This window comes from Coregonus lavaretus (assembly GCF_964263955.1).
Source record: "Coregonus lavaretus genome assembly, chromosome: 1".
In the NCBI taxonomy this organism is placed as follows: Eukaryota; Metazoa; Chordata; class Actinopteri; order Salmoniformes; family Salmonidae; genus Coregonus; species Coregonus lavaretus.
The window spans coordinates 57,870,493-57,896,018 of record NC_139988.1 but is presented as its reverse complement, the minus strand read 5'-3'; the positions used below and the strand labels follow the sequence as shown (position 1 = coordinate 57,896,018).

General features: G+C 41.1%; 1 protein-coding gene across 1 annotated transcript in view; it reads left to right on the top strand.

The window, feature by feature from the left end:
• Positions 1 to 2,408: 2,408 nt before the first annotated feature.
• LOC311133592 (myopalladin-like) overlaps positions 2,409 to 25,526 on the top strand; it is a gene marked incomplete at both ends in the record, with an annotated part of 44,674 nt that continues 21,556 nt past the window's right edge. Inside the window, 9 exons of the mRNA XM_084167108.1 lie at positions 2,409 to 3,685; positions 12,353 to 12,528; positions 12,744 to 12,792; positions 14,774 to 14,936; positions 15,018 to 15,257; positions 21,959 to 22,051; positions 22,234 to 22,375; positions 22,648 to 22,671; positions 24,798 to 24,914. Coding sequence (XP_084023234.1) covers positions 2,409 to 3,685; positions 12,353 to 12,528; positions 12,744 to 12,792; positions 14,774 to 14,936; positions 15,018 to 15,257; positions 21,959 to 22,051; positions 22,234 to 22,375; positions 22,648 to 22,671; positions 24,798 to 24,914 — 2,281 coding nt within the window. The remainder of the gene's footprint in view (positions 3,686 to 12,352; positions 12,529 to 12,743; positions 12,793 to 14,773; positions 14,937 to 15,017; positions 15,258 to 21,958; positions 22,052 to 22,233; positions 22,376 to 22,647; positions 22,672 to 24,797; positions 24,915 to 25,526) is intronic.

Here is a 25,526-nt window from a genome sequence, read left to right as displayed (position 1 = left end):
TATTATCACCTGTGGAATCACTGGGGGTTGGTGGCAGCGGTAGGATCTTGTGGGCTGAGTAATGATTGAGTTTCTCTTCAAAAGTTAATTAGTACTGTGAATAAAGGCTTTTCACTGACAGGCTTAAATAATGCAGGGGAAAGGAGGAAATCAACACCCCAACAAAAGACACTCAGGGGCAGGATTTTATTGCATTCATTAAGTAATAATTACTGTGTTAAAGTATCAGAGAAGAGGTCCAGCAACATGCCTTTATTTCAGTGATCTCCCTTGAACAATGCTTGATCTTTGTTTTGTTTATTTATGCAGAATTTTTTTTGCATACATGTCTGAGTTGAATGATGCAGTATGTGTATATAATCATTAGATAGTCAAGATATTTATGAGATCAAATAGTGGCAGGGCTCTATGATAATTCCCCTTCAACTAGTTCACAGAGAGCACTTGCAGTGCTGTTAATTAACACCAGTAATCTGCTGCGTTAACCATAGTGTGTCAGTCTCAACAAGGGGAGTGGTCGTGCTTTGACAGACTACTGTAGGTGCTGCTCTTCCGGAGGAGGAATCCCTTTCCAGAACGCCCCCACTGGCCAATGAGCTGGGATGCCACTCAGGCACATGGTCCTGGCCGCCCCAAAATAACCTGAGACTAGTGCGCTGACAAATGTTACTACTTTTACTGGTGACAGGTTTCCCTAGCTACTCGCCTCCATATTTTCCAGTAAACTCCAAGGTTAACTCTGTGCGAGAAATTGGGAAGCCAGCTGGGGCAGCTGCCTCCTGTGTCCACATTTTCCCAGGTGGCCAACCCCGGAAGACTGGAATCCCCTCTCTTTGAGCACAGGTACGCTCCGAGGATTACCACCAGCTCCAGCCGGGCCCACTGGGGTTTATTTGAAGGTAAAACACCCAACACCTATTACCTGTTGTTCATTGTGTCCTATTGACCGTCACTTGGGTTCATACACCAACCACTGATGAATTGGTGTGTACAGTAAACTCAGTAAGTTTGACATAAACCCACTAAATGGCTAAAATGTAAATGTAAATTGGGCAAGCATGGGCTTATATTATTGAATTTGAAGTGACTTATGTGTTTTATTCATTCTACCATGAACCTGGGTGGGTAGTGCTGCTGACTTAAGCCAGGGTCTGTATTTCCAGTCTGAGGGGGGTGACGTAGTGTTTTTCTAAGTGTTCTGTATCACCCTCATAATCTCGCACAAAATAATTTGTTAGAGTTTTGGTAGGCGATCAAATCCTTGTTGCACTGAAGACCAGGAGGACTGTTTATTTTTTTTCATGTAAACTGAGACCTTACTATAATTAGATATGACTTGGGGGGCTTGGAGGCTGTTTGCAAATGATTAATGTACACAGCAGCTGCAGGTCTGTTGGAAGGGCATTGCTGCCTCTCTTAACTGCACAGATTTGAGTGTCAGTAGCATCTGTGTACTATATCCTGTTTCTGGATTCAATAACTACATTTACATTTTAGTCATTTAGCAGACGCTCTTATCCAGAGCGAACTACTCATGGCTAGTGTCAAAAAGCTGTTTAAAGGCTGGACATTATGAACAAATGTGCCTTAAATACACTGAAAGCAGCTACTCTTGTCCAAGTTGGGCGAGATCCAATGAAACGAATTTCTGTCTGGGGCCACGAGGTTTAAGGTGTTTTGAAATGAAAATAGAATGCTATTTTAAGTCGTATTGAATGCATTGTGGTTTCGAAGTGGGTTGACATTATTCAATGGAAATGATGCTCAAGATTCTAGTGTTTTTTCTTTCTTTTTTTTTGGTGTGGGGGGGGGGGGGGGGGGGGGGTAATGAATATGGAAACAAGATATTTTGTATGTCATTGAAACAATTAGTCATATTGAGCAATTGCACTAATTAGTCAGGTTTGTAGCTGTGCCCTAATTCCAAGCCATGTGGCTGCTTGCTGTTTTTGTGGAAGAATTATGACCCCACGAATGTTGAGCCCAGCAAACCGATTCCAAAGAAAGACACACTGAATGTCAACAGTTTTTGTGGGGGTGGTATCTGCGCATGGTATACTGTGCATTTTCATTGCAATTGAAAGACAGAATATTGGGAAAAGCAAGGTAGTAATGCAGCTCATCCTAAAATAGGAATTGATTATGACCCACAAGTGGAACACAGATTGTTATTGAATTACTTGCAAAGTATTCTGTGATCTTACCAATATTGCATTATTTTTGTCAAATATTCAATGAATGTAGAAGCATTGATTTATTATAAGTTTCTAAATTAGTAATGTCTGAACTAATTTAAATGGAAGTGTAATGATGAATTTTCACAGGGGGAATACACTTATGCACTGACACACTTAAAATGAAACCGTCACAATCAGTTAAAGTTTTAAACCCTCTTATTTCCCCACAGCATGCAAGAGAACAATGTGAACCAGCCTACATCATTGTCTCAGCTCTTGAGAGAGAACTACTTGGCCGAAGCGCGAGCGCACCAGAGACACAGCGAGATGAGCCGTTCCGACTCCTCCTTGCGCCGCCTGGTCTACGCACCCCTCAAAGGCAAGGCGGAGAACTCTGCGGGGCAGGACGAGCCCCAACCCCAACCTCGGTTCCCAGACCTCTCAGCCTTCCTGAGCCAGGAAGAACTGGATAAGAGTGTCAACCTGGCCTGTCAGGCTATCGGACACGAGGCCCGCGAGGAGAGGACAGAGGTCAAGGCCCCTTCTGCCACCTCCGCTGCATCCAACACTCCCGACACCCAGCCTGACCTGGAACTAAAAGAACCCCTACCAACACACCCAACATTCTTCCCAGAGAGACAGTCATTCCCACCTCTGTCCATACAGGACAATGTGATAAGGATAGACAAACAGATATATCAGCCATCCCAACCGTCCATTCAGGACAACGCGATGAGGACCGACAGACAGATATATCAACTGTCCCAACCATCCATCCAGGACAACGCCATGAGGACAGACAGACAGTTGTACCCACCGTCCATGCAGGACAATGGAATGACGGCTGACAGACAGACGTTCCCAGCGTCCATCATCCAGGACATTACAATGAAGAACAACGGGGTGGCCAGGGAGGACTTTAAGAGGCCAGTGGCAAGGGGGATGAACACGCCAGCGTACGGACTGGAGACCCAGTCCAAGAAGGAGTTCCTCAACAAGGCAGCAGACTTCATCGAGGAGCTCTCCTCTCTGTTCAAGGCTAACAGCTCTAAAAGGATACGGCCCCGATCATGCAAAGCTCATAGGAGCAGAGCCAACAAGGGCCAAGTGGATGGGAGCGTTTCTTCCCTGAATGCAGACGACAGGGAACGGACCATTCTTCTCCAAGACTTCGAAATGGCGATGGAGAGGCCTGCTAATTCCTTCAGCATTCAGCCGCCAGAAGTCCAGGGTTTGGGCATAGAACCAGGGTTTGGGAACGCTTACTTCCCCATGCAGGACTGCAGGACTACTGAGGAGCAGTATGATGACTCGGGGGTGCTGGAGGCGGATGGGGTGGATGAGGCTGAAAGCCCTGCCCTGGTGGAGATCACCCCCAGTGTGTACACAGCCGACCCCACCTCTGAGCCCCCTCACTTCATCCAGAAACTGAAAAGCAGGGAGGTGCTGGAGGGCAGCAAGGTTCAGCTGGACTGCATTGTTCGAGGATTCCCCATGCCCGAAGTCCGGTAAGGCTACCCAAACGGTCAACCTCACTGAATGTTAGTGTTTTTGTAGCCAAAGTTGCATTTCTTCTTAATTTAAAGGATATCTTTTTTTTTTTTTTACACTTACCTCTATTTTTACACTTAATCTGAAATAAATGTATGGGGCAAGGAGAAACTGTCATCCGCAGTTCAAATTTGTTTAAATAGCCACTGCTAATTTTAGCTAACTTTAGCCAATGCTATCTGAAAAACAATGTGAGTTACAGTGGCTAAAGTCAGCTTAAAGGCCTAGTGCAGTCACATTTCAAAGTTTTGTATCATATTGTACAACAGCTGATGAAACTAACACTGTAAAAGTGTGACAACATTTGATCAGTGTTAATTCCTGATAGTTGCTTGTTGAAAATACAATCTACACAGGACCTTCTAATCAGCAGGTTTGCATAGGCGAGAGTTTCGGCTTTCCATGGTGACATCGCTATGCAGCAAATTGGTTAATAGACCAATAACAAAGAGAGTTCCAAACCTCTCTGCCAATAACAGCTAGTTTTCAGTTTTCCCCTCCCCACACAGACCACTCCCAGAAAGTCCTAGCAAAATTCTTGCTTGAGAAATAGTTTTTAGCTAAAAAGCAACTTTTGCCCATTTTAATGGAAAACTATTACAGTAAGGTACTTAATTGCTACCCAGAAATTATTTGATATCGATATAAAAATGGATGCATTGGGCCTTTAAAGGACCCCCACAGAGGAAGCTGCCGCCACTATTTTGACGTAATTTCCTGTCCTAGAGAGGAAACGCATGTTTAGGTTTCACTTCCAAAGAATGACGAAGGCTACTTATAAATATTCATGAGCTGGGTGTGGGAATTTCCACGTGGAGTTGATAAACATAAAAAAATAGGGCACTGTCAGCTGTGAGTGTAGCTAGCTAGTAGGGCTGGGAATTGCCAGGGACCTCACAATATGCTATTATCACGGTACTTAGGTGTCGATTTTGTTGATCTACACACACAATACCCCATAATGTCAAAGTGGAATTATGGTTTTAGAAATGTTTACTAATTAATCAAAAACGAAAAGCAGAAATGTCTTGAGTCACTAAGTATTCAACGCCTTTGTTATGGCACGCCTAAATAACTTCAGGAGTAAAAATGTGCTTAACAAGTCAGATAATAAGTTGCATGGACTAACTCTGATTTTTGAATGACTACCCCATCTCTGTACTCCACACATACAATTATCTGTAAGGTCCCTCAGTCAAGCAGTGAATTTCAAGCACAGATTCAATGACAAAGAACAGGGAGGTTTTCCAATGCCTCACAAAGTAGGGCACCTATTGGTAGATGGGTAAACATTGAATATATGCCTTAGAGCATGGTGAAGTATACACCCAGTCACTACAAAGATACAGATGTCCTTCCTAACTCAGTTGACGGAGAGGAAGGAAACCGCTCAGGGATTTTACCATGAGGCCAATGTTGATTTTAAACCAGTTACAGAGTTAAATGGCTGTGATAGGAGAAACCTGAGGATGGATCAACAACATTGTAGTTACTCCACAATACTAACCTAAATGACAGAGGGAAAAGAAGGAAGCCTGTACAGAATACAAATATTCCAAAACATGCATCCTGTTTGAAATAAGGCACTAAAGTAATACTGCAAAAAATGTGGCAAAGAAATTAATACAAAGCATTATGTTTGGAGCAAATCCAACACAACGCATCACTGAGTACCACTCTTCTATTTTCAAGCATGGTGGTGGCTGTTATGGGTATGCTTGTCATCGGCAAGGACTAGGGAGTTTTTTAGGATAAAAGGAACAGAGCTAAGCACAGGCAAAGTCCTAGAGGAGAGGAAAACCTGGTTCAGTCTGCTTTCAAACAGACACTGGGAGACAAATCCACCTTCAGCAGGACAATAACCTAAAACGAATATACACTGGAGTTACTTACCAAGATTATATTGAATGTTCCTGAGTGGCCTAGTTACAGTTTTGATTTAATTTGGCTTGAAAATCTATGGCAAGACTTGAAAATGGCTGTCTAGCAATGATCAGTGGTGGAATAAGTACCCAATTGTCATACTTGAGTAAAAGTATTTGGTTTTAAATATACTTAAATATCAAAAGTAAAAGTACAAATTATTTCACATTCCTTATATTAAGCAAACCAGGGGGCACTATTTTCTTGTTTTTTTTAATGTAAAGATAGCCAGGGGCACACTCCAACACTCAGACATAATTTACAAATGAAGCATTTGTGTTTAGTGCGTCTGCCAGATCAGAGGCAGTAGGGATGACCAGGGATATTCTCTTGATAAGTGAGTGAATTGGACAATTTTCCTGTCCTGCTAAGTAGGGGTCCCCTGTAGCTCAATTGGTAGAGCATGGCGCTTGCAACGCCAGGGTTGTGGGTTCATTTCCCACGGGGGGCCAGTATGAAAATGTATGCACTCACTAACTGTAAGTCGCTCTGGATAAGAGCGTCTGCTATATGACTAAAATGTAAAAAATGTATTCAAAATGTAACAAGTACTTTTGGGTGTGAGGGAAAATGTATGGAGTAAAAAGTACATTCTTTTCTTTAGGAATGTAGTGAAGTAAAAGTAAAAGTAGTCAAAAATATAAATAGTAAAGTACAGATACCAAGTATCTCTGTTGCTGGCTAAAGTTTTCAAAAGATTAGCCAGCTGGGTCTATGGCTGGTTCTGGAGCTAGATTTGTCCTAAGCATTGATTTAGAGAACTTCTCCACAGATGGAAATCACTATCTTGGACATCGCCGTCTATTGCTATCTCCAAAGTCTGCGACTGCGAATCTGCCATAGAAATAGTTTGAAAGAATAAGATGATGCTCTGGTAATATGGATAAATATTGAAAGATAGCTGGTATGTGTTTTTCTAAATTGTAATGGACACGGTGCAACCTTTGGTAGGTAGGCTTGCTGGCAGGCTTCGGTTGCGGTACAGCAAAGCCAAGTCAGCCCCTGCTCATGGTTCTCACAGGGGAAGTGAAATTATAGGCTACAATGACTTTGCTCATGATCATGTAGGCCGCAAATTACATGTAACTATAAGTTCCTCGTATTTTCTTTGCGGGTCCCTTTTCATTATCTTACACCAATCAAAGCAGTGGAGCATACAGTGCATTCGGAAAGTATTCAGACCCCTTGACTTTTTCCACATTTAGTTACGTTACAGCCTTATTCTAAAATAGATTAAATAGTTTTTTCCCTGTTCAATCTACACACAATACCCCATAATGACAAAGCAAAAACAGGTTTTTTAGAAATGTTTGCAAAATAAATAAAACATCATTAAAAATATATATATTTACATAAGTATTCAGACCCTTTAATCAGTACTTTGTTGAAGCACCTTTGGCAGCGATTACAGCCTCGAGTCTTCTTGGGTATGACGCTACAAGCTTGGCACACCTGTATCTTCTCTGCAGATCCTCTCAAGACTAATGTAACAAAATGTGGAAAAAGTCAAGGTGTCTGAATACTTTCCGAAGGCACTATGAGCCTGAAAACAGGAGATTACTCACCACTTAGCAGGATCTGAGTACAATTTCATTATTTTACTGTTGAAGACATAATCTAAATGGACATATGAAAGAAGTGCAGGAATCAAGGGTGAGTGAGAAATAAGATGCAAAGTGAGACAATTATGATATTAGGAATGTTGTTGACATTGTCGAATATGAATACCAGTATTTTTTCTGGAGTAGCTATTCAACACATCTTGAAATGTATAGCTTTCTTTTGTTTCAAAGACGAGAAGGCCAGTAAGAAATTCTGTTTTTACAGGTATTTTGTCAATGATCTCAGGGTACACAGTAATATTTGCTTGTTTGGGCTTAAATGTGCAAATATTCAAATATGCCTTGGGATATTCATGATACTGAGCTGGTATTTATATACTGACACCCATGGACACCAGTACTTTTAGTGAGAGGGTACAGTAAACCCAGAGAAGTGTCACAATTCCTAAGTATAGATCATCTATTGGTTGGAAAATAAAACTGTCACTGTGTTTGTCATAAGATAGATATCGATTGTGACAAAGCTCTGTATGGGACAGTCAAGACAAAGTTTGCTGTTTTCTAAGACATCAAGGGAGATCTGCATGTTTGACAGGTGATGCTAGCAAACAGCTGACACAAAGTGCTGTGTGTATTCTGTTTTATGTCTGGAACATTAAATCATTGCAGTGTTTGTGTGCCAGTGTGTGCAGCACTCTAAATGACAGTGTGTTTTTATCAGCTCATAATAATGTTCTTAAATATCTGAACACAGATTGCGGCCTATTTGCCAAGAAATAACAGTAACGGAATGTGGTATAGTAGTTTGAACAGTTGTCAGGGTTTGAGAATGAACTAGATTCCTGCTTGAATTGATAGACAAAGAGGTCACCTGAGCGGTCAGAATAAGCGAGGGCCAGCTGAAGGTCCCACTGGACAATGCTAACCTACTGACACGCTCCTGTCACTGTGATGTTTCTCACCGCCGTTTCGGGACTGGCAGTGGCACTGAGCACAGTGTCTTGTGGTGGAATGGAATTGCCTGAGTTGTTAGAAACATTAAAGTAGGATTTGGTAAAACAGCTGATATGATAGGTGTGTATTTGAAATGTTGTATGGTGTTTTATGTCAGTTCTTGGTGCTGTTCTGTTGTCTGATTATTTGTATGGTGTGAATGTATTAAGGATCTATAGATTGTCAGTGCATTATACTTGTGTATGAGTTCATGTTTTGCTCACTAGATGTTTTAGCGTTATCAGTATATTAAGGAGTGTTTGCCTCTTAGCTTAGTATTTCATATGGTGTGTCATGTAATTTTGTTAGAGCTTGGCACTGTACACAGTTGGGTTAGTTCTTGATGTCATGCTTATGTTCTCTCAGTATTAAAGCTAGAATCCTTATTTGCGACATCCATTTTTGACTTATACATTAATTAAATATACCCATTGATTCTTGAAGAATATATCTTATAAATGCCTCATGAGCTTAGTTCAACTGTCGTACCCCATCAGAACCCAAAATACAAGCTTGTTTTACTACAATGTTTTTAAACAATGTAAATATAAACAAACACTGTATAGCCTCAAAACATGGTTAAAACTATCATTTTGATATCATGGATGGTCAGTCCTTGCATCCATATATCTGTCTATTAATTTGAAAGTGGTTACATTTCTCCAGGCCCATCCCTCAGTTTTTTACAAAAACAGAGGCAGGGTGACCACTTTGTTCTTGTTTCAATTAAGGATTCTAGTTTTAAGTGTGCTCTGTATCACCTCCTAGGATTTAGTAGCTCTGGTGTGTCAGGGAATAGTATTGTGCATATTCTCAGTCTATGTTTAGTATTGTGTGTATGTGCGATTGGGACACACAGTCATAGCCCCCCTAGGCTTTGGGGTGTTCTGTTGGGGGGGCTTTCCTCTCCAGGGCTGGAGTCTGGAGGGAAAATAGCCTTGACAGGTGCAGCAGCCAGGCAGATTAACCAGCTCCTCTACTACTCATATTTTCAAATCAGACCCTTACTCATTAGAACTGACATGCCTTGCCAGATGGACCTTAGGCAGTACATTCCAGTGATGTCTCCTATATGTACATTGCGCCCGAGTATCAGCCACATATCAGCCACACATCAGGAGTATGGCATAGCAAAGTGGGTGATTGCATCAGGGCCATTTTGGACACTGGATCATCTTTCTTGATAAGAATCTCAATTGGGATTTCTATTGAATCTGTTCTTCTCTAGGGGGCACACCAAAGAAGACCACCTCTCTTTGGAATAAACTCGAACCTTTGCTGAACTATCCAGCAAATCCTTTTGATAGGCTTCCTGGTTTGTTAGAGATGGAGTAGCAGACTTGCAATCCTTTAAAAGTGTTCAGAACATCCTCAGCTTATACTGTGTATTGCATGCTGATTTGTTTGATTTTAAACTTTGTCCAATATTGAGTGAAAGAGAGCGACTCGGCTCTACGTATTTTACTGGTTTGTGACTCACTGACACCGCCCCCGGTTAGAGGGGAATAAAGCAACCCAAGAGTTAACACACACACAGGAACTTTAATCACACACAGGAGAAGATAAACATGGGGATGTACATCGTTTTTGTAGTAACGCACATATGTACACCCACACTCACAGACTGGAATAACACCGTTCAGGTACTGGCAATATCTACTCCCTTGGAGAGTGTGGGTCAGGCTGGCTAGCCAATCAGGGCCTGTAGAGACTGCATGGCTAGAACGTGCACAGGGGTGAGACACATGCCTATTGTCCGATTGGCTGAAGCCATGAGCTGGAGGAGATATCGATCTCTCACCTGAGGGGAGAAAGGGTGAGGATGGGTGAGTCAGACCGCAGCTCCAGCCAGACATAAACAACAACACACACGCTGGAAATTAGTCCCACAGCGCTCTTGGCAGGGGGATTCTGTAATACTGAGTATTTATATTTGACTACATAGTCTCAACTTTATTTTGTATTTTTCTGTGTATGCAGAACATTCATTCTTGCTGGATCATTTAGGCCCATAGCTGACCTATACATATGTATGGTGACCTCTCCTAAGAGATCGTAGACACTCTTGCCTACATGTTTATATTACATATTTTACACTGCATCATTGCCTCATCCACCCAAAATAGATCTACAGAGACATGGTGGCTGGTCGGCTTTTTAGTACACAGGGTATGAGAGGATACGAGTTAGTACAGTAATAAAGGGTTAGTATTTGGCCGTTAAATCATCTCTCTGATCTAACAAGTGTCTTTATGGAGTTGCCAATCTAGCAGGTCGAGGACTCCATTGATATCATACTGGAAATACTAGCCAGTCTTTACACGAAGCCTGAAAGACAACCTCGTGTAAATTCACACTTGAACATCTTTAACTGAATATTGAAGCAGAGAATACAAAACTAGAGTTACTTTTTTACAGAAAATAATGAAGTTAGTTGAGGTGGTTTTAAACTAGTCAGTGAGGAACAGTAGTATATTTGTCATCTTCAGAACATTATTCATTTAGACTTTACATCAATCACTACTGCCATATAGCAAGTGGTAACTAAGGGCTCATTTGGCATGGTACGGTGGTGTGTTGGTGGCTTGTTTTACGGTGAAAGAGAACTCACCAGAACTTCTTCCCCTGACCTGATTGTAGCTACACTTACTGGTAGTTGGCCAGACATACAGTGTGGGGAAAAAAGTATTTGATCCCCTGCTGATTTGTACGTTTGCCCACTGACAAAGAAATGATCAGTCTATAATTTTAATGGTAGGTTTATTTGAACAGTGACAGACAGAATAACAACAAAAAAATCCAGAAAAACACATGTCAAAAATGTTATAAATGTATTTGCATTTTAATGAGGGAAATAAGTATTTGACCCCCTCTCAATCAGAAAGATTTCTGGCTCCCAGGTGTCTTTTATACAGGTAACGAGCTGAGATTAGGAGCACACTCTTAAAGGGAGTGCTCCTAATCTCAGTTTGTTACCTGTATAAAAGACACCTTTCCACAGAAGCAATCAATCAATCAGATTCCAAACTCTCCACCATGGCCAAGACCAAAGAGCTCTCCAAGGATGTCAGGGACAAGATTGTAGACCTACACAAGGCTGGAATGGGCTACAAGACCATCGCCAAGCAGCTTGGTGAGAAGGTGAAAACAGTTGGTGCGATTATTCGCAAATGGAAGAAACACAAAAGAACTGTCAATCTCCCTCGGCCTAGGGCTCCATGCAAGATCTCACCTCGTGGAGTTGCAATGATCATGAGAACGGTGAGGAATCAGCCCAGAACTACACTGGAGGATCTTGTCAATGATTTCAAGGCAGCTGGGACCATAGTCACCAAGAAAACAATTGGTTTGACATGTGTTTTTCTGGATTTTTTTGTTGTTATTCTGTCTCTCACTGTTCAAATAAACCTACCATTAAAATTATAGACTGATCATGTCTTTGTCAGTGGGCAAACGTACAAAATCAGCAGGGGATCAAATACTTTTTTCCCTCACTGTACATACTGGGAGGGAGCTGGGTCAATACACTAATGAGTTATGACTGGTGGAGAGTTGCCAATACAGAAAGGTTGTTCGTTTTTTCGTTTTGTCAACTCAACTTGATTTTCTAAGTTGATGTAACTTCATTTAACTTACACTGAGTGTACAAAACATTAGGACCACCTGCTCTTTTTAAATCCACTTGAATCAGTGTAGATGAAGGTTAGGAGACAGGTTAAATAATTCTTTTTAAGCCTTGAGACAATTGAGACATGGATTGTGTATGTGTGCCATTCAGAGGGTGAATGGCCAAGACCAAAGTTTTAAGTGCCTTTGAACGGGGTGTGGTATTAGGTGCCAGGCGCACCGGTTTGAGTGTGTCAAGAACTGCAACGCTGCTTGGTTTTTCACGCTCAACAGTTTCCCGTGTGTATCAAGAATGGTCCACCACCCAAAGGACATCCAGCCAACTTGACACAACTCTGGGAAGCATTGAAGTCAAAAGGGGGTACAACTCAATATTAGGAAGGTGTCCTTAATGTTTTGTACACTCAGTGTATATTTTGAAGTTGAAGCAGTTAGATTTTATACAATGATTATGCACAATGGGCTGAATCTCTAATGCGATGACACTAAAAGGGGCGTATGCATTGTGTGGCTTTCCAGGTGGTTTTGTGAGGGGAAGGAGCTGGAGAACTGCCCTGACATTCAGATCATCAACAACGGCGAGTTGCACTCTCTGATCATTGCCGAGGCATTCGAGGAAGACACAGGGCGGTACTCTTGCTTTGCATCCAACTTCTACGGCACCGACTCGACGTCCGCCGAAATCTACATCGAAGGTGACCATTGAGTTTTCACCTTCAAGTCAAGTGGCCAATCTAGAGTGCATCGTCACATAAATACTTACTATATAACCTAAAAAGTATTACTGATGATTAATTAGTATCTCCTCTGGTTCAAATGTTTAATTTTAAGTTAAAATATATGAATATAGACAATCATACTAAGATCATCCCTACTAGTGTGCTGCATATCACCCTCTTATGTTATACAGGTGCCTCCTCGACAGATTCGGAGGGGGAACAACATTTTGAACTTGCACAGTGAGTACTCTTCCTCTACTCAAAATATGATTGGAAAACATTTAATTGGGTAGTAAAAGCAAGCTTCAAAGGTTTACATTCTGTAATGTCACAGGCCTCAGTGTAGCACATACAGTGCCTTCAGAAAGTATTCACACCCCTTGACTTTTTCCACATTTTGTTGTGTGACAGCCTGAATGTAAAATTGATTAAATTGATATTTTTTGTCACTGGCCTACACACAATATCCCATAATGTCAAAGTGGAATTATATTTTTAGAGTTTTTTACAAATTAATAAAAAATGAAAAGCTGACATGTCTTGAGTCACTAAGTATTTAACCCCTTTGTTATGGCAAGCTAAATAAGTTCGGGAGTAAAAATGTGCCTAACAAGTCACATAATAAGTTGCATGGACTCACTCTGTGTGCAGTAATAGTGTTTAACATGATTTTTGAATGACTACCTCATCTCTGTATGCCACACATAAAATGATCTGTAAGGTCCCTCAGTCGCGCAGTGAATTTCAAACACAGATTCAACCACAAAGACCAGGGAGGTTTTCCAATACCTCGCAAAGAAGAAGGGCACCTATTGGTAGATGGGTAAAAAAAAGGCAGACATTGAATATCCCTTTGAGCATAGTGAAGTTATTAATTACACGTTGGATGATGTATCAATACACCCAGTCACTACAAAGATACAGACATCCTTCCTAACTCAGTTGCCGGAGAGGAAGGAAATCGCTCAGGGATTTCACTATGAGGCCAATGGTGACTTCAAAACAGTTACAGAGTTTAATGGCTGTGATGGGAGAACTGATGGCGGCTCAACAACATTGTATTTACTCCACAGTACTAACCTAATTGACAGAGTGAAAAGAAGGAAGCCTGTACAGAATAAAAAATATTCAAAAACATGCATCCTGTTTGCAACAAGGCACTAAAGGTAATACTGCAAAATATGTGGCAAAGCAATTAACTTTTTGTCCTGAATACAAAGTGTTATGTTTGGGGCAAATCCAATACAACACATTACTGAGTACCACTCTCCATATTTTCAAGCATAGTGGTGGCTGAATCATGTTATGGGTATGCTTGTAATCGTTAAGGACTGGGGAGTTTTTCAGGATAAAAAAGAAATGGTGCTAATCACAGGCAAAATCCTAGAGGAAAACCTGGTTCAGTCTGCTTTCCAGCAGACACTGGGAGATTAATTCCCCTTTCAGCAGGACAATTACCTAAAACACAAGGCCAAATCTACACTGGCGGTTCTTACCATGGAGACAGTAAATGTTCCTGAGTGGCCGAGTTACAGTTTTGACTTAAATCTACTTGAAAATCTATGGCAAGACATGAAAATGGTTATCCTAGCAATGATCAACAACCAATTAGAATTTTGAAAAGAATAATGGGCAAATGTTGCACAATCCAGATGTGGACAGCTCTTAGAGACTTACCCAGAAAGACTCACAGCTGTAATTGCTGCCAAAGGTGCTTCTACAAAGTATTGAGTGAGGGGTGTGAATACTTATGTAAATGAGATACGAGTGGCGCAGTGGTCTAAGGCCAGAGATCCTGGTTCGAATCCAGGCTCTGTCGTAGCCGGCCGCGACCGGGAGACCCATTGGGCGGCGCACAATTGGCCCAGGGTAGGGGAGGGAATGGCCGGCAGGGATGTAGCTCAGTTGGTAGAGCATGGTGTTTGCAACGCCAGGGTTGTGGGTTCGATTCCCACGGGGGGCCAGTATGAAAAAATATATATAATAATGTATGCACTCACTAACTGTAAATGACTAAAATGTAAAATGTAATTGAGTCATTATGGGGTATTGTGTGTAGATTGAATCCATTCAGGCTGTAACACAACAAAATGTGGAATAAGTCAAGGGATATGAATCCTTTCTGAAGGCACTGTATGTAACTTCAACACTGTAAAAATCATTTTAGCCCAGTGGGACCTGGTTAGTTACAATGTATCCTGTTTCTCTTGTAAACCTAAAGGCTGCAGAGGACCCCAGCTCAGCCGGGTGCCCCATCTTTACCTCCAGTGTTCAGTGTTGTGTCTGTGTATGAGGATGACACAACCGTTTGCACTGAAGAACAGCCACAGGAGGCCACCTCACTGCCTTCTAGCCAGGTAGTCACTGCATCTGTACCTGTCCAGGTAGCTACTAATGTCCTTCCTATTATGGAGGTGACAACAGCACCATCCACCCAGGTGGCGTTTACATTGTCCCCTGCCCAGGAGACGTCGGCACCGTTATCTGTCCAGGTAGTCTCTACTCTAGATCTACCACCTGTGGACACGGCGTCAGTAGTGGCGCAGGAGGTGTCAACACTGTCACTGCCAACACCGTCACCTGTCCCAGTGATGTCCACACCATTCCCGACACAGACAGTCTCTACCACGGCACTACCGCTGACCCAGGTGGTCTCCTCTACACTGCCTGCCCAGGTGGCTGCCATACAGACGACTCTAGCTGAGGTAATATTCTGCTCAAAACGCTCTGGCTCCTGAATACACTGCAAACATTTAAATGGAAATTCATGATATCTGAAATACTGCACGTGTCAAAAACGTTCCTTTCTGCTCAGTGATCTTTTACACGACACACACAGTACTTGACAATGTGTATTTGTGTTTGGTTACTTAAAGTGGAACATTAAATGGTATTAAAATCTGTTCATATACACCCTCAGGAAGAATATGATGAATTTTCCTGTGTGTGTGACAAGCGAGCACATAGATATGCTTATCTTCATGTATTCATACATTCATAGAATGTTTGGAAATGACAGTCAGGTATTTGTGAAAATTCTATAGTAATATAAATGGGAAAGTGGCCATGCGTTTGGGTAAATAAGAGACAGTGCAGTAAATAAATAAAAACGTGTCAATCTTGTCCAGGCCTGGGGCCTCATTTATAAACCGTGTGTATGTACAAAATATACCTCAAAATGTTTGTGCGCCAATTTTCACGCAAAAGTTCGCATTTATAAAAATGTGCTCACCTCCCTGCAAACTTTAGACCATGTGTAAACACATCTGCTAGTGGTTGAAATATTGTATTGCAAGCTGGCAAGGAAGTATTTTGTGCAAATGGGGGATATGATGAAAAGCTTATTCATAAAAAAAAAAGGTAAACATATGAATAAGAATGCAGCCATTTGCCGTTAGTGAGAATAGCGGAAATCTGTGTTTTATTTGTAGAATCTAAAATAATTAGACATGGGAATCTTTTTCCTATTTTATTTTCATAACCATTGCAGAATAAATTCCTCACCTTTTGTGGCCGTGATGGGTTCGTATTCTGAAGTAGCCATACAACAAATTACAGTGCACATCTCTCATTTAATTGGCCTAGTATAGATAGGCTACTGTATATTTCAAGTTTTGCTATCCCATAGGCGGCGCGGTTTAGGCTATAATATACAGTCGGATTTACCATGTGAACAGTTGAACAGTGTATTGACCCAGCTCCCTCCCAGTATGTACAGTGAGGGAAAAAATTATTTGATCCCCTGATGATTTTGTACGTTTGCCCACTGACAAAGACATGATCAGTCTATAATTTTAATGGTAGGGTTATTTGAACAGTTAGAGACAGAATAACAACAACAAAATCCAGAAAAACGCATGTCAAAAATGTTATAAATTGATTTGCATTTTAATGAGGGAAATAAGTATTTGACCCCTCTGCAAAAAATGACTTAGTACTTGGTGGCAAAACCCTTGTTGGCAATCACAGAGGTCAGACGTTTCTTGTAGTTGGCCACCAGGTTTGCACACATCTCAGGAGGGATTTTGTCCCACTCCTCTTTGCAGATCTTCTCCAAGTCATTAAGGTTTCGAGCCTGATGTTTGGCAACTCGAACCTTCAGCTCCCTCCACAGATTTTCTATGGGATTAAGGTCTGGAGACTGGCTAGGCCACTCCAGGACCTTAATGTGCTTCTTCTTGAGCCACTCCTTTGTTGACTTGGCCGTGTGTTTTGGGTCATTGTCATGCTGGAATACCCATCCACTACCCATTTTCAATGCCCTGGCTGAGGGAAGGAGGTTCACACCCAAGATTTGACGGTACATGGCGCCGTCCATCGTCCATTTGATGCGGTGAAGGTGTCCTGTCCCCTTAGCAGAAAAAACACCCCCAAAGCATAATGTTTCCACCTCCATGTTTGACGGTGGGGATGGTGTTCTTGGGGTCATAGGCAGCATTCCTCCTCCTCCAAACACGGCGAGTTGATGCCAAAGAGCTCCATTTTGGTCTCATCTGACCACAACACTTTCACCCAGTTCTCCTCTGAATCATTCAGATGTTCATTGGCAAACTTCAGACGGCCCTGTATATGTGCTTTCTTGAGCAGGGGGACCTTGCGGGCGCTGCAGGATTTCAGTCCTTCACGGCGTAGTGTGTTACTAATTGTTTTCTTGGTGACTATGGTCCCAGCTGCCTTGAGATCATTGACTAGATCCTCCCGTGTAGTTCTGGGCTGATTCCTCACCGTTCTCATGATCATTGCAACTCCACAAGGTGAGTTCTTGCATGGAGCCCCAGGCCGAGGGAGATTGACAGTTATTTTGTGTTTCTTCCATTTGCGAATAATCGCACCAACTGTTGTCACCTTCTCACCAAGCTGCTTGGTGATGGTCTTGTAGCCCATTCCAGCCTTGTGTAGGTCTACAATCTTGTCCCTGACATCCTTGGAGAGCTCTTTGGTCTTGGCTATGGTGGAGAGTTTGGAATCTGATTGATTGATTGCTTCTGTGGACAGGTGTCTTTTATACAGGTAACAAGCTGAGATTAGGTGCACTCCCTTTAAGAGTGTGCTCCTAATCTCAGCACGTTACCTGTATAAAAGACACCTGGGAGCCAGAAATCTTTCTGATTGAGAGGGGGTCAAATACTTATTTCCCTCATTAAAATGCAAATAAATTTATAACATTTTTGACATGCATTTTTCTGGATTTTTTTGTTGTTATTCTGTCTCTCACTGTTCAAATAAACCTACCGTTAAAATTATAGACTGATCATTTCTTTGTCAGTGGGCAAACGTACAAAATCAGCAGGGGATCAAATACTTTTTTCCCTCACTGTATGCTACTGTAAATACTGCAATTGTTTCAGAATTCACGGACAGTCCATCATATTTAGGTTGGAGGAAAAGTTGATGCAAAACATTGTTGAATTCAAATGTTCTGCTGACAGCTCCAGAACTATTTGACATTGTTTTATCCTATAGAAATGGACACAGTCCTTGCCAGATACGGCATAAATTACAGCAGAAGATTTAAAAAAATTGCCAACACAGTAAATCCACTGGTAGCTTATGTAAAATAGTTGACAGTATGGGTAGGCTACAGAATTGCTGTGCGACATCATTACCTATTTAATCTCAGAGCCTATACCAAGGCAGGACATAGAAACCCAATGTTGATAAACTAAATACTGAACAATAATTCGTCTTTTGCATAGAAGTGTAGCATTTAGCCTACTTTTAAATTGTTTTTAATATACAATCAATCTTGCAGAATACACAGGCATTCGCTCTATAGGCAGCATGCATTTAGTTTGAAAAAGTCACAACAAAATATCAAAACATCCTGCGCACACCTCTACATCAGGGGTTCCCAAACCTTTTCACTCCGGCCCCCCTTCCAGCATTGGGGAACATCCCATGTACGCGCCACGCCGATTTCTATGGGCACAAGCACTGTTCATGACACAAACTGTTCACATCCCTCTTGTTGGCGGAGAGAAAATGTTGCAGGTTGAAAGGTTATTTCCTACATTTGTACACATTTTGTCATGGGGTGCAGAGGAAATTTAGCCGTTTTAAAGCTAATTATCTTGCAATTCTATACATTTTGCCATATCAAATGTGTATTAATGTGATATTTGAGTGACTCGAACATTACTACAAAATCTATGGGCTAAAAAACCTAGCTAAAAAACATTAGCTGACATGGGCTAATTGATCTGGACATTTCTGACAAGTTATAAATAGTTCTCTAGGTATGCAATGACTGACATGACAAGAGGAAAACTGATGATGCACTACCCAATTTCAAAATTGCACCTTGTGCATTGTCCTATTACAACTTTCAAGAGTTGAAAGCTGGACTGAGTTTTTTGGGGGGGGTTCCCACCCCGCGACGCCCCCTGCCGACCCCTCACGTCCCCTAGGTTTGAGAACCACTGCAGAAATGTGATCAAAATTGCCATTGTTCTTTCTTATAGAAACTGCTGTGGCCTAATTCCAATAATTTCAAATTATGCAGAAAATAAAGGACGTCATTGTCACCATAAAAGGTGAATGGAGGGAGTTTTCCAGGCAGAGTTTTAATGCTCGTTCACGCTCTCACCTTTTTATGACAGGTCTGATTTATAAGGGGAAACATGTGTATGTGTGGCGTTTGCCAAGTTTATTAATCTCAATATTTGTGTACATGCGCAGACTTTTCAGAAATGACACACACAGATATTTAGTGTGAAATGTATGCAACGATTATAAATGAGGCCCCTGCCCTGGACAAGTAGCCTAGGTGAGTGGTAGACTTTCCCCCCAATCATAGTCACAGTGCAATTTGGACTGTCAACTAAGCGCTGAAAAAGTTTGAGAGGGTTTATCTATCGTCCCCTGTGCTAGATTTTAGTTCATCTGGCTCAGGCTAACATGGTGGTTGTTGTTGTTCTGCATGGGCTGAGGGAATATAGCCTACCTGTTGGTTGTTTAATCAATAGGACTTGAAAGTTCCCAAAAGTAAGACTCCAGTGGTATTTATATACAGTATTTACAGTATTTGCAGAAACCATTCAGGTTTATTTTGTGACTTTTGCTACTGCTTTCTAAGCAATGATCTAAAACAAAGTCCAGTGCAGTGCAACATAATAATAATATGCCATTTAGCAGAAGCTTTTATCCAAAGCGACTTACAGTCATGCGTGCATAAATTTTTGTGTATGGGTGGTCCCGGGGATCGAACCCACTACCCTGGCGTTACAAGCAACATCAAAGTGAAGGGCACATGCCCGTATGGCATGGCTATTTGCATAATAGGCCTACTCTAACTGTGATTGGTTATGGCGCACCGGTCTATGTAGAGTCCTGGTGCCTCATTTACAGTATAAATGTTGCGTACCACAAAATATGCCCCAAAACAAGCATGCTCCAGTTTTCATGCAGAAGTTGGCATTTATAAAAACTGAACTTGATGTGAGAAAGTGCTTATCCTCCCTTTCAAACTAGACTAGCGCTCTCCAACCTTGTTCCTGGAGAGAGCTACCGTCCTGTAGGTTTTCGCTCCAACCCTAATCAAGTAACCATCTGTCTTATGTAACCATACCAAACGTAACATATCATACTAAAGTGTCCCGGATTTACGTTTACTATGTTATGTCTAGTCTATGAGACCAGGCTGGATTCATCTTATTAACCAGGTAATTATTAGAATCAGGTGTGCTAAAGGCAATAATGCGAATGTCTAGCAACCCAAAAGTTGTGAGTTCGAATCTCATCACGGACAACTTTAGCATTTTAGCTAATTAGCAACTTTTCAACTACTTACAACTTATTAGCTACTTTGCAACTACTTACTTAGCATGTTAACTAACCCTTCCCCTAACCCTAACCTTAAGCCTTTAACCTAACTCCTAAATGTAACTGTTATGATGAGTTTCTCTGGTATCAAGTAATTCAGGATGTAAGAATATACTTAAACAATTATATGGGGAGTTAATACAAAATACTTAATAGATACGGTACTGGGTTCGTCTAACAAAAGGCGCGTGCTTTGCCTCTTGTCATCCGAACTTTGGACAAAGGAAATCTCTCAGTTTAGGAAAAGCAGCCAACAAGTGCTCAGCATATGTGGGAACTCCTTCAAGCCTGTTGGAGAAGCATTCCAGGTGAAGCTGGTTGAGAGAATGCCAAGAGTGTGCAAAGCTGTCATCAAGGCAAAGGGTGGCTATTTGAAGAATCTCAAATATAAAATATATTTTGATTTGTTTAACACTTTTTTGGTATCTAAAAGAAATAGCAATTGCGAACTTGTGATCAAATGTCTTTGGGGGTGTTGGCAGAATGTTTTCTTTTGCAGTGACATTTGCTGTATCTGACCGTTTCTAATGGACAAAAACAATTGCAAAATGTTGTCGACCTGTAACAGATTGTTTTAATTCAATAATGTTTTGCATTTAGCCTACTTTTTCCCCAAACCCATATGCTGCACTGCACCCGAATTCTCAAACATTGTCTACTTAGATTTTTTTTTTTTACTACATTAGGCCTACTTACAGTGGTAGTTCACACACTTCAATGCAAAAGATCAACTGTCTGTTCACCTGTTTAATTCTACTGTATGTTATAAACTGCGCTCCCTTTCAGATGCATATAGCAAAAAAATGAAATTATAATAGCCTATCTAATAGAACCAATAGAAACTGTGCATACGCATGGTCTAAAGTTTGTGGGAGGATAAGCACATTCTCACATCAAGTTCAGTTTTTATAAATGCCAACTGGCGCATGCGTGTTTTAGGGCATGTTTTGTGCATACGCAATGCTTATAAATGAGGCCCCTGGTGATAACATGCATCCTTCCAGCTGCTAGATAACTAACTAGCTACAGTACAAGGCTCCGTGTCATTTTAGGTTCTAGATTGCTAAATGACTTGGCTATCAAGCCATATTGCTAGTTTGCTAAATAAGTAGGCCTACATAAATAGATAAGCTATAGCCGTTGCACTTACCGCATAGCTAGATTGATTTAATTGAGATTCCCAATCACTGCCCTTTCCATCTGTTTTTGTCCAAAATATTGGGTCTGTGAATCTGAAACAATTCATCCCCTGAATTGCTGGAGGCAATTGTGATTTATGACCTGATAGCAATATTTATTAGACTATCTAGCGATTTATTGATACATTTTATTAATCATGCATTGATTGCATCCATTTAATTCGGCCAGCAATACCTTACTCTATGTAATGGAATTTTGAGTCAAATATAACCTATTTTTAAAAACTCTTATAAAGTTGGTTTTTAAGCATAAAATGTGAATTTGATATTTTAGACCGATATTATGATTATGTGTTTGTATGATTGTGTTTGTTTAATGTCATTTCTGCACGGTAGTTAAAACGGTGTCAGTTCCACTTTAATTGATGGAATCCTTTTTTTTTCAGAACCTAAATGGAGACAGCTATACTCTAGGTCTTGATGTCTATCCTCAAGGTCTAGACGGGAGGCCTATCATGGCTGCCCCTGTTTTCACAAAGGTACCACACTAATATCATATACACACTATTAATAATTAGAAGACATGTACAATGTCAATTTCATCATTAAACATCGAACAAAATATGATATTGTCTTATATGGTACATTTTTAAAGCTCATGTACTTAAGAAACTGTATGTTTTGTGTGTGATGATAAACGTATGACTACTTGGCCCCTCAGAGTCTGCAGGACCTATTGGTGTCTGAGAACCAGCTGGTGGTGCTAGAGTGCTGTGTTAAAGGGGTGCCCTCCCCCAAGGTGGACTGGTACAGAGAAGGAACCGTCATAGAGGATTCCCCTGACTTCAGGATCCTGCAGAAGAGTAAGTCCAAGACCTTCACTCCTTTACTATGTGTTGGAATAATGTACATTCATCTTGTGGTATTTTCTGTGATTTACCTAAATTCTCTTTTATTAGTTTGTTAGTAAATTGTCACTGATATGGAGCTATCTTTGAAGTTAATAAATGTAAGCGTTCTGAAAACAGTTAAAGTATCCCCAAAAAAGTGCATGTTTTTTTAGAAGGCAGCATGAAGAGCAGAAAGCTCTGATTTCAAACAATTAAATATATATTAGCATTTTCTTCATTTTTAGAGCCTCGATCCATGGCTGAATTAGGTACATATTATGCAAATGAGAGACTGTCATAGTACAATTAATACAATTGTAAAATCTTAAGAAGGAGCATATTTCTGCATGTATCAAAGTATTTTGTGTGATGTGTTACTGAAATGTAAATATATTCACAATATACAAGTATTAGATACAATAACAAAAAAGAAAAGTCAGTCCTACTGTAGCCTAGGTGATGTTTTCTTTGAAAAAGTGTACACCATTACTCTTCCCAGATGGTAACAGTATCTGGCTGGGGCTGTAGCTCCTATAACTCCTCTGCGTAAAAGCCAGTTTGCTTCTCCTCCTAAAACTCAACCTTATAAAAGGAACCTTAACAACCTGTGTCTGTTGAACTATCATGGTTACAGAGCCTTTCAGAGTGTCTGGAACACAGAGAATCACTCGTGACTGGAAGCAAATGTAGCTGCTGTGCCATTGGAAAAACAGCTCACTTACAGCATATGCATTATATGAATGTGTATTAGTTCTCTGTATCTTAGAAAATACAAAATATTAAGCAATAATTATACAGTATATAGAAATGCAGACATTTTACAATGCAGAGGCTTACTGTCTGTTTCACTGTGCATATACTGTACATACAGTAGGTTAGCTACATAGTACAGCTACCATGCTGTTATACACTGAACAAAAAGCAACATGCAACAATTTCAAAGATTTTACTGAGTTACAGTTCATATAAGGAAATCAGTCAATTGAAATCAATTCATTAGGCCCTAATCTATGGATTTCACATGACTGGGAATACAGATATGCATCTGTTGGTCACAGATACCTTTAAAAAAAAAGTAGGGGCATGGATCCGAAAACCAGTCAGTATCTGGTGTGATCACCATTTGCCTCATGCAGCGCGACACACCTCCTTTGCATATAGTTGATCATGCTGTTGATTGTGGCCTGTGGAATGTTGTCCCACTCCTCTTCAATGGCTGTACGAAGTTGCTGGATATAAGTGGGAACTGGAACACGCTGTCGTACACATCGATCCAGAGCATCCTAAACATGTTCAATGGGTAACATGTCTGGTGACTATGCAGGCCATGGAAGAACTGGGACATTTTCAACTTCCAGGAATTGTGTACAGATCCTTGCAACACGGGGCCGCACATTATCATGCTGAAACACAACGTGATGGGCTGGATGAATGGCACGACAATGGGCCTCAGGATCTTGTTACGGTATCTGTGTGCATTCAAACTGCCATCAATAAAATGCAATGGTGTTCGTTGTCCGTAGCTTATGCCTGCCCATACCATAACCCCACCGCCACCATGGGGCACTTTGTTCACAACGTTTGCCATCTGCCTGGTACAGTTGAAACCGGGATTCATCCGTGAAGAGCACACTTCTCCAGCTTGCCAGTGGCCATCGAAGGTGAACATTTGCCCAATAAAGTTGGTTACGACGCCGAACTGCAGTCAGGTCAAAACCCTGGTGAGGATGACGGTTTCTGACAGTTTGTGCAGAAATTCTTCAGTTGTGCAAACCCACAGTTTCATTAGCTGTCCGGGTGGCTCGTCTCAGACCATCCCGCAGGTGAAGAAGCCGGATGTGGAGGTCCTGGGCTGGAGTGGTTACACGTGGTCTGCGGTTGGGAGGCCAGTTGGACCTACAGCCAAATTATCTCAAATGACGTTGGAGGCGGCTTATGGTCAAAAAATTTACATTAAATTATCTGGCAACAGCTCTGGTGGACATTCCTGCAGTCAGAATGCCAACTGCATGCTGCCTCAAAACTTGAGACGTGGCGTTGTGTGACAAAACTGTACATTTTAGATTGGCCTTTTAGGTGCACCTGTGTAATGATCATGCTGTTTAATCAGCTTATTGATATGCCACGCCTGTCAGGTGGATGGATTATCTTGACAAAGGAGAAATGCTTACTAACAGGGATGTAAGCACATTTGTGCACAACATTTGAGAAAAAATCTTATTTTTGTGATTTTTCAGGGATCTTTAATTTCAGCTCATGAAAAATGGGACCAACATTTATATATTTTTGTTCAGTATAGTACCTTCTCTGCCCTTTAATCTGTCAGACATGTTACCTGAACTTCAACAATTACATTCAGCTGTCGCTTATCTCCCTAATTCTGTATTCCCTTTAGAGGAAATATGCACTTTGGTCATTGCTGAAGTCTTCCCTGAAGATTCTGGAACGTTCACTTGCACTGCAAGCAACAAATATGGAACTGTATCCAGTATCGCTGCACTAAGGGTGAAAGGTAACGTCACTGGCTTACAAACAAAGTTTAGACTTGACAGTTCTATTAGTAAGATCATATTTGGAGACTATGTTTACAGTGCCTAGTGAAAGTCTACACACCCTTGCATAGTTTTCAAATTTTTCTGCCTAAAATTCTAAAAAGGGATTTTTATCCACAGATCTACACACTCTACTGATTGCTATGGTCTTCACGCCCTTTGCTGTGGCACATCTGAATAAGTTCAGGAGCAAATATTTTCATACTAAATCACACAACAATCAATCTGTTTGCAAAAGTTGTGGTTCTCATGATTTAAGAAAAACTTTACCTGTCTCTGTAAGGTTCCTCAAATAGATAGTGAATGTCAAACAATGTTTTTTTTGGGACAGGCATAGATCACGGGACGTTAAGAAATAATTCCAAGACACTGGATATCCCTTTTGAGTATGGTCAAGTATGGCAATTGTAAACTGCTCAATGACATCACTATGAGGCTTAGGATTCATTGGCTGAGCTGAGAGAGAACTGTGCATGGATCAACAACATTGCATTCACTCCACATTACTGGCCTGTTTGAAAAAGTGAAAAGAAGGAAGCCTGTCTTTAAAAAATCCACTCCAAATCATAAAT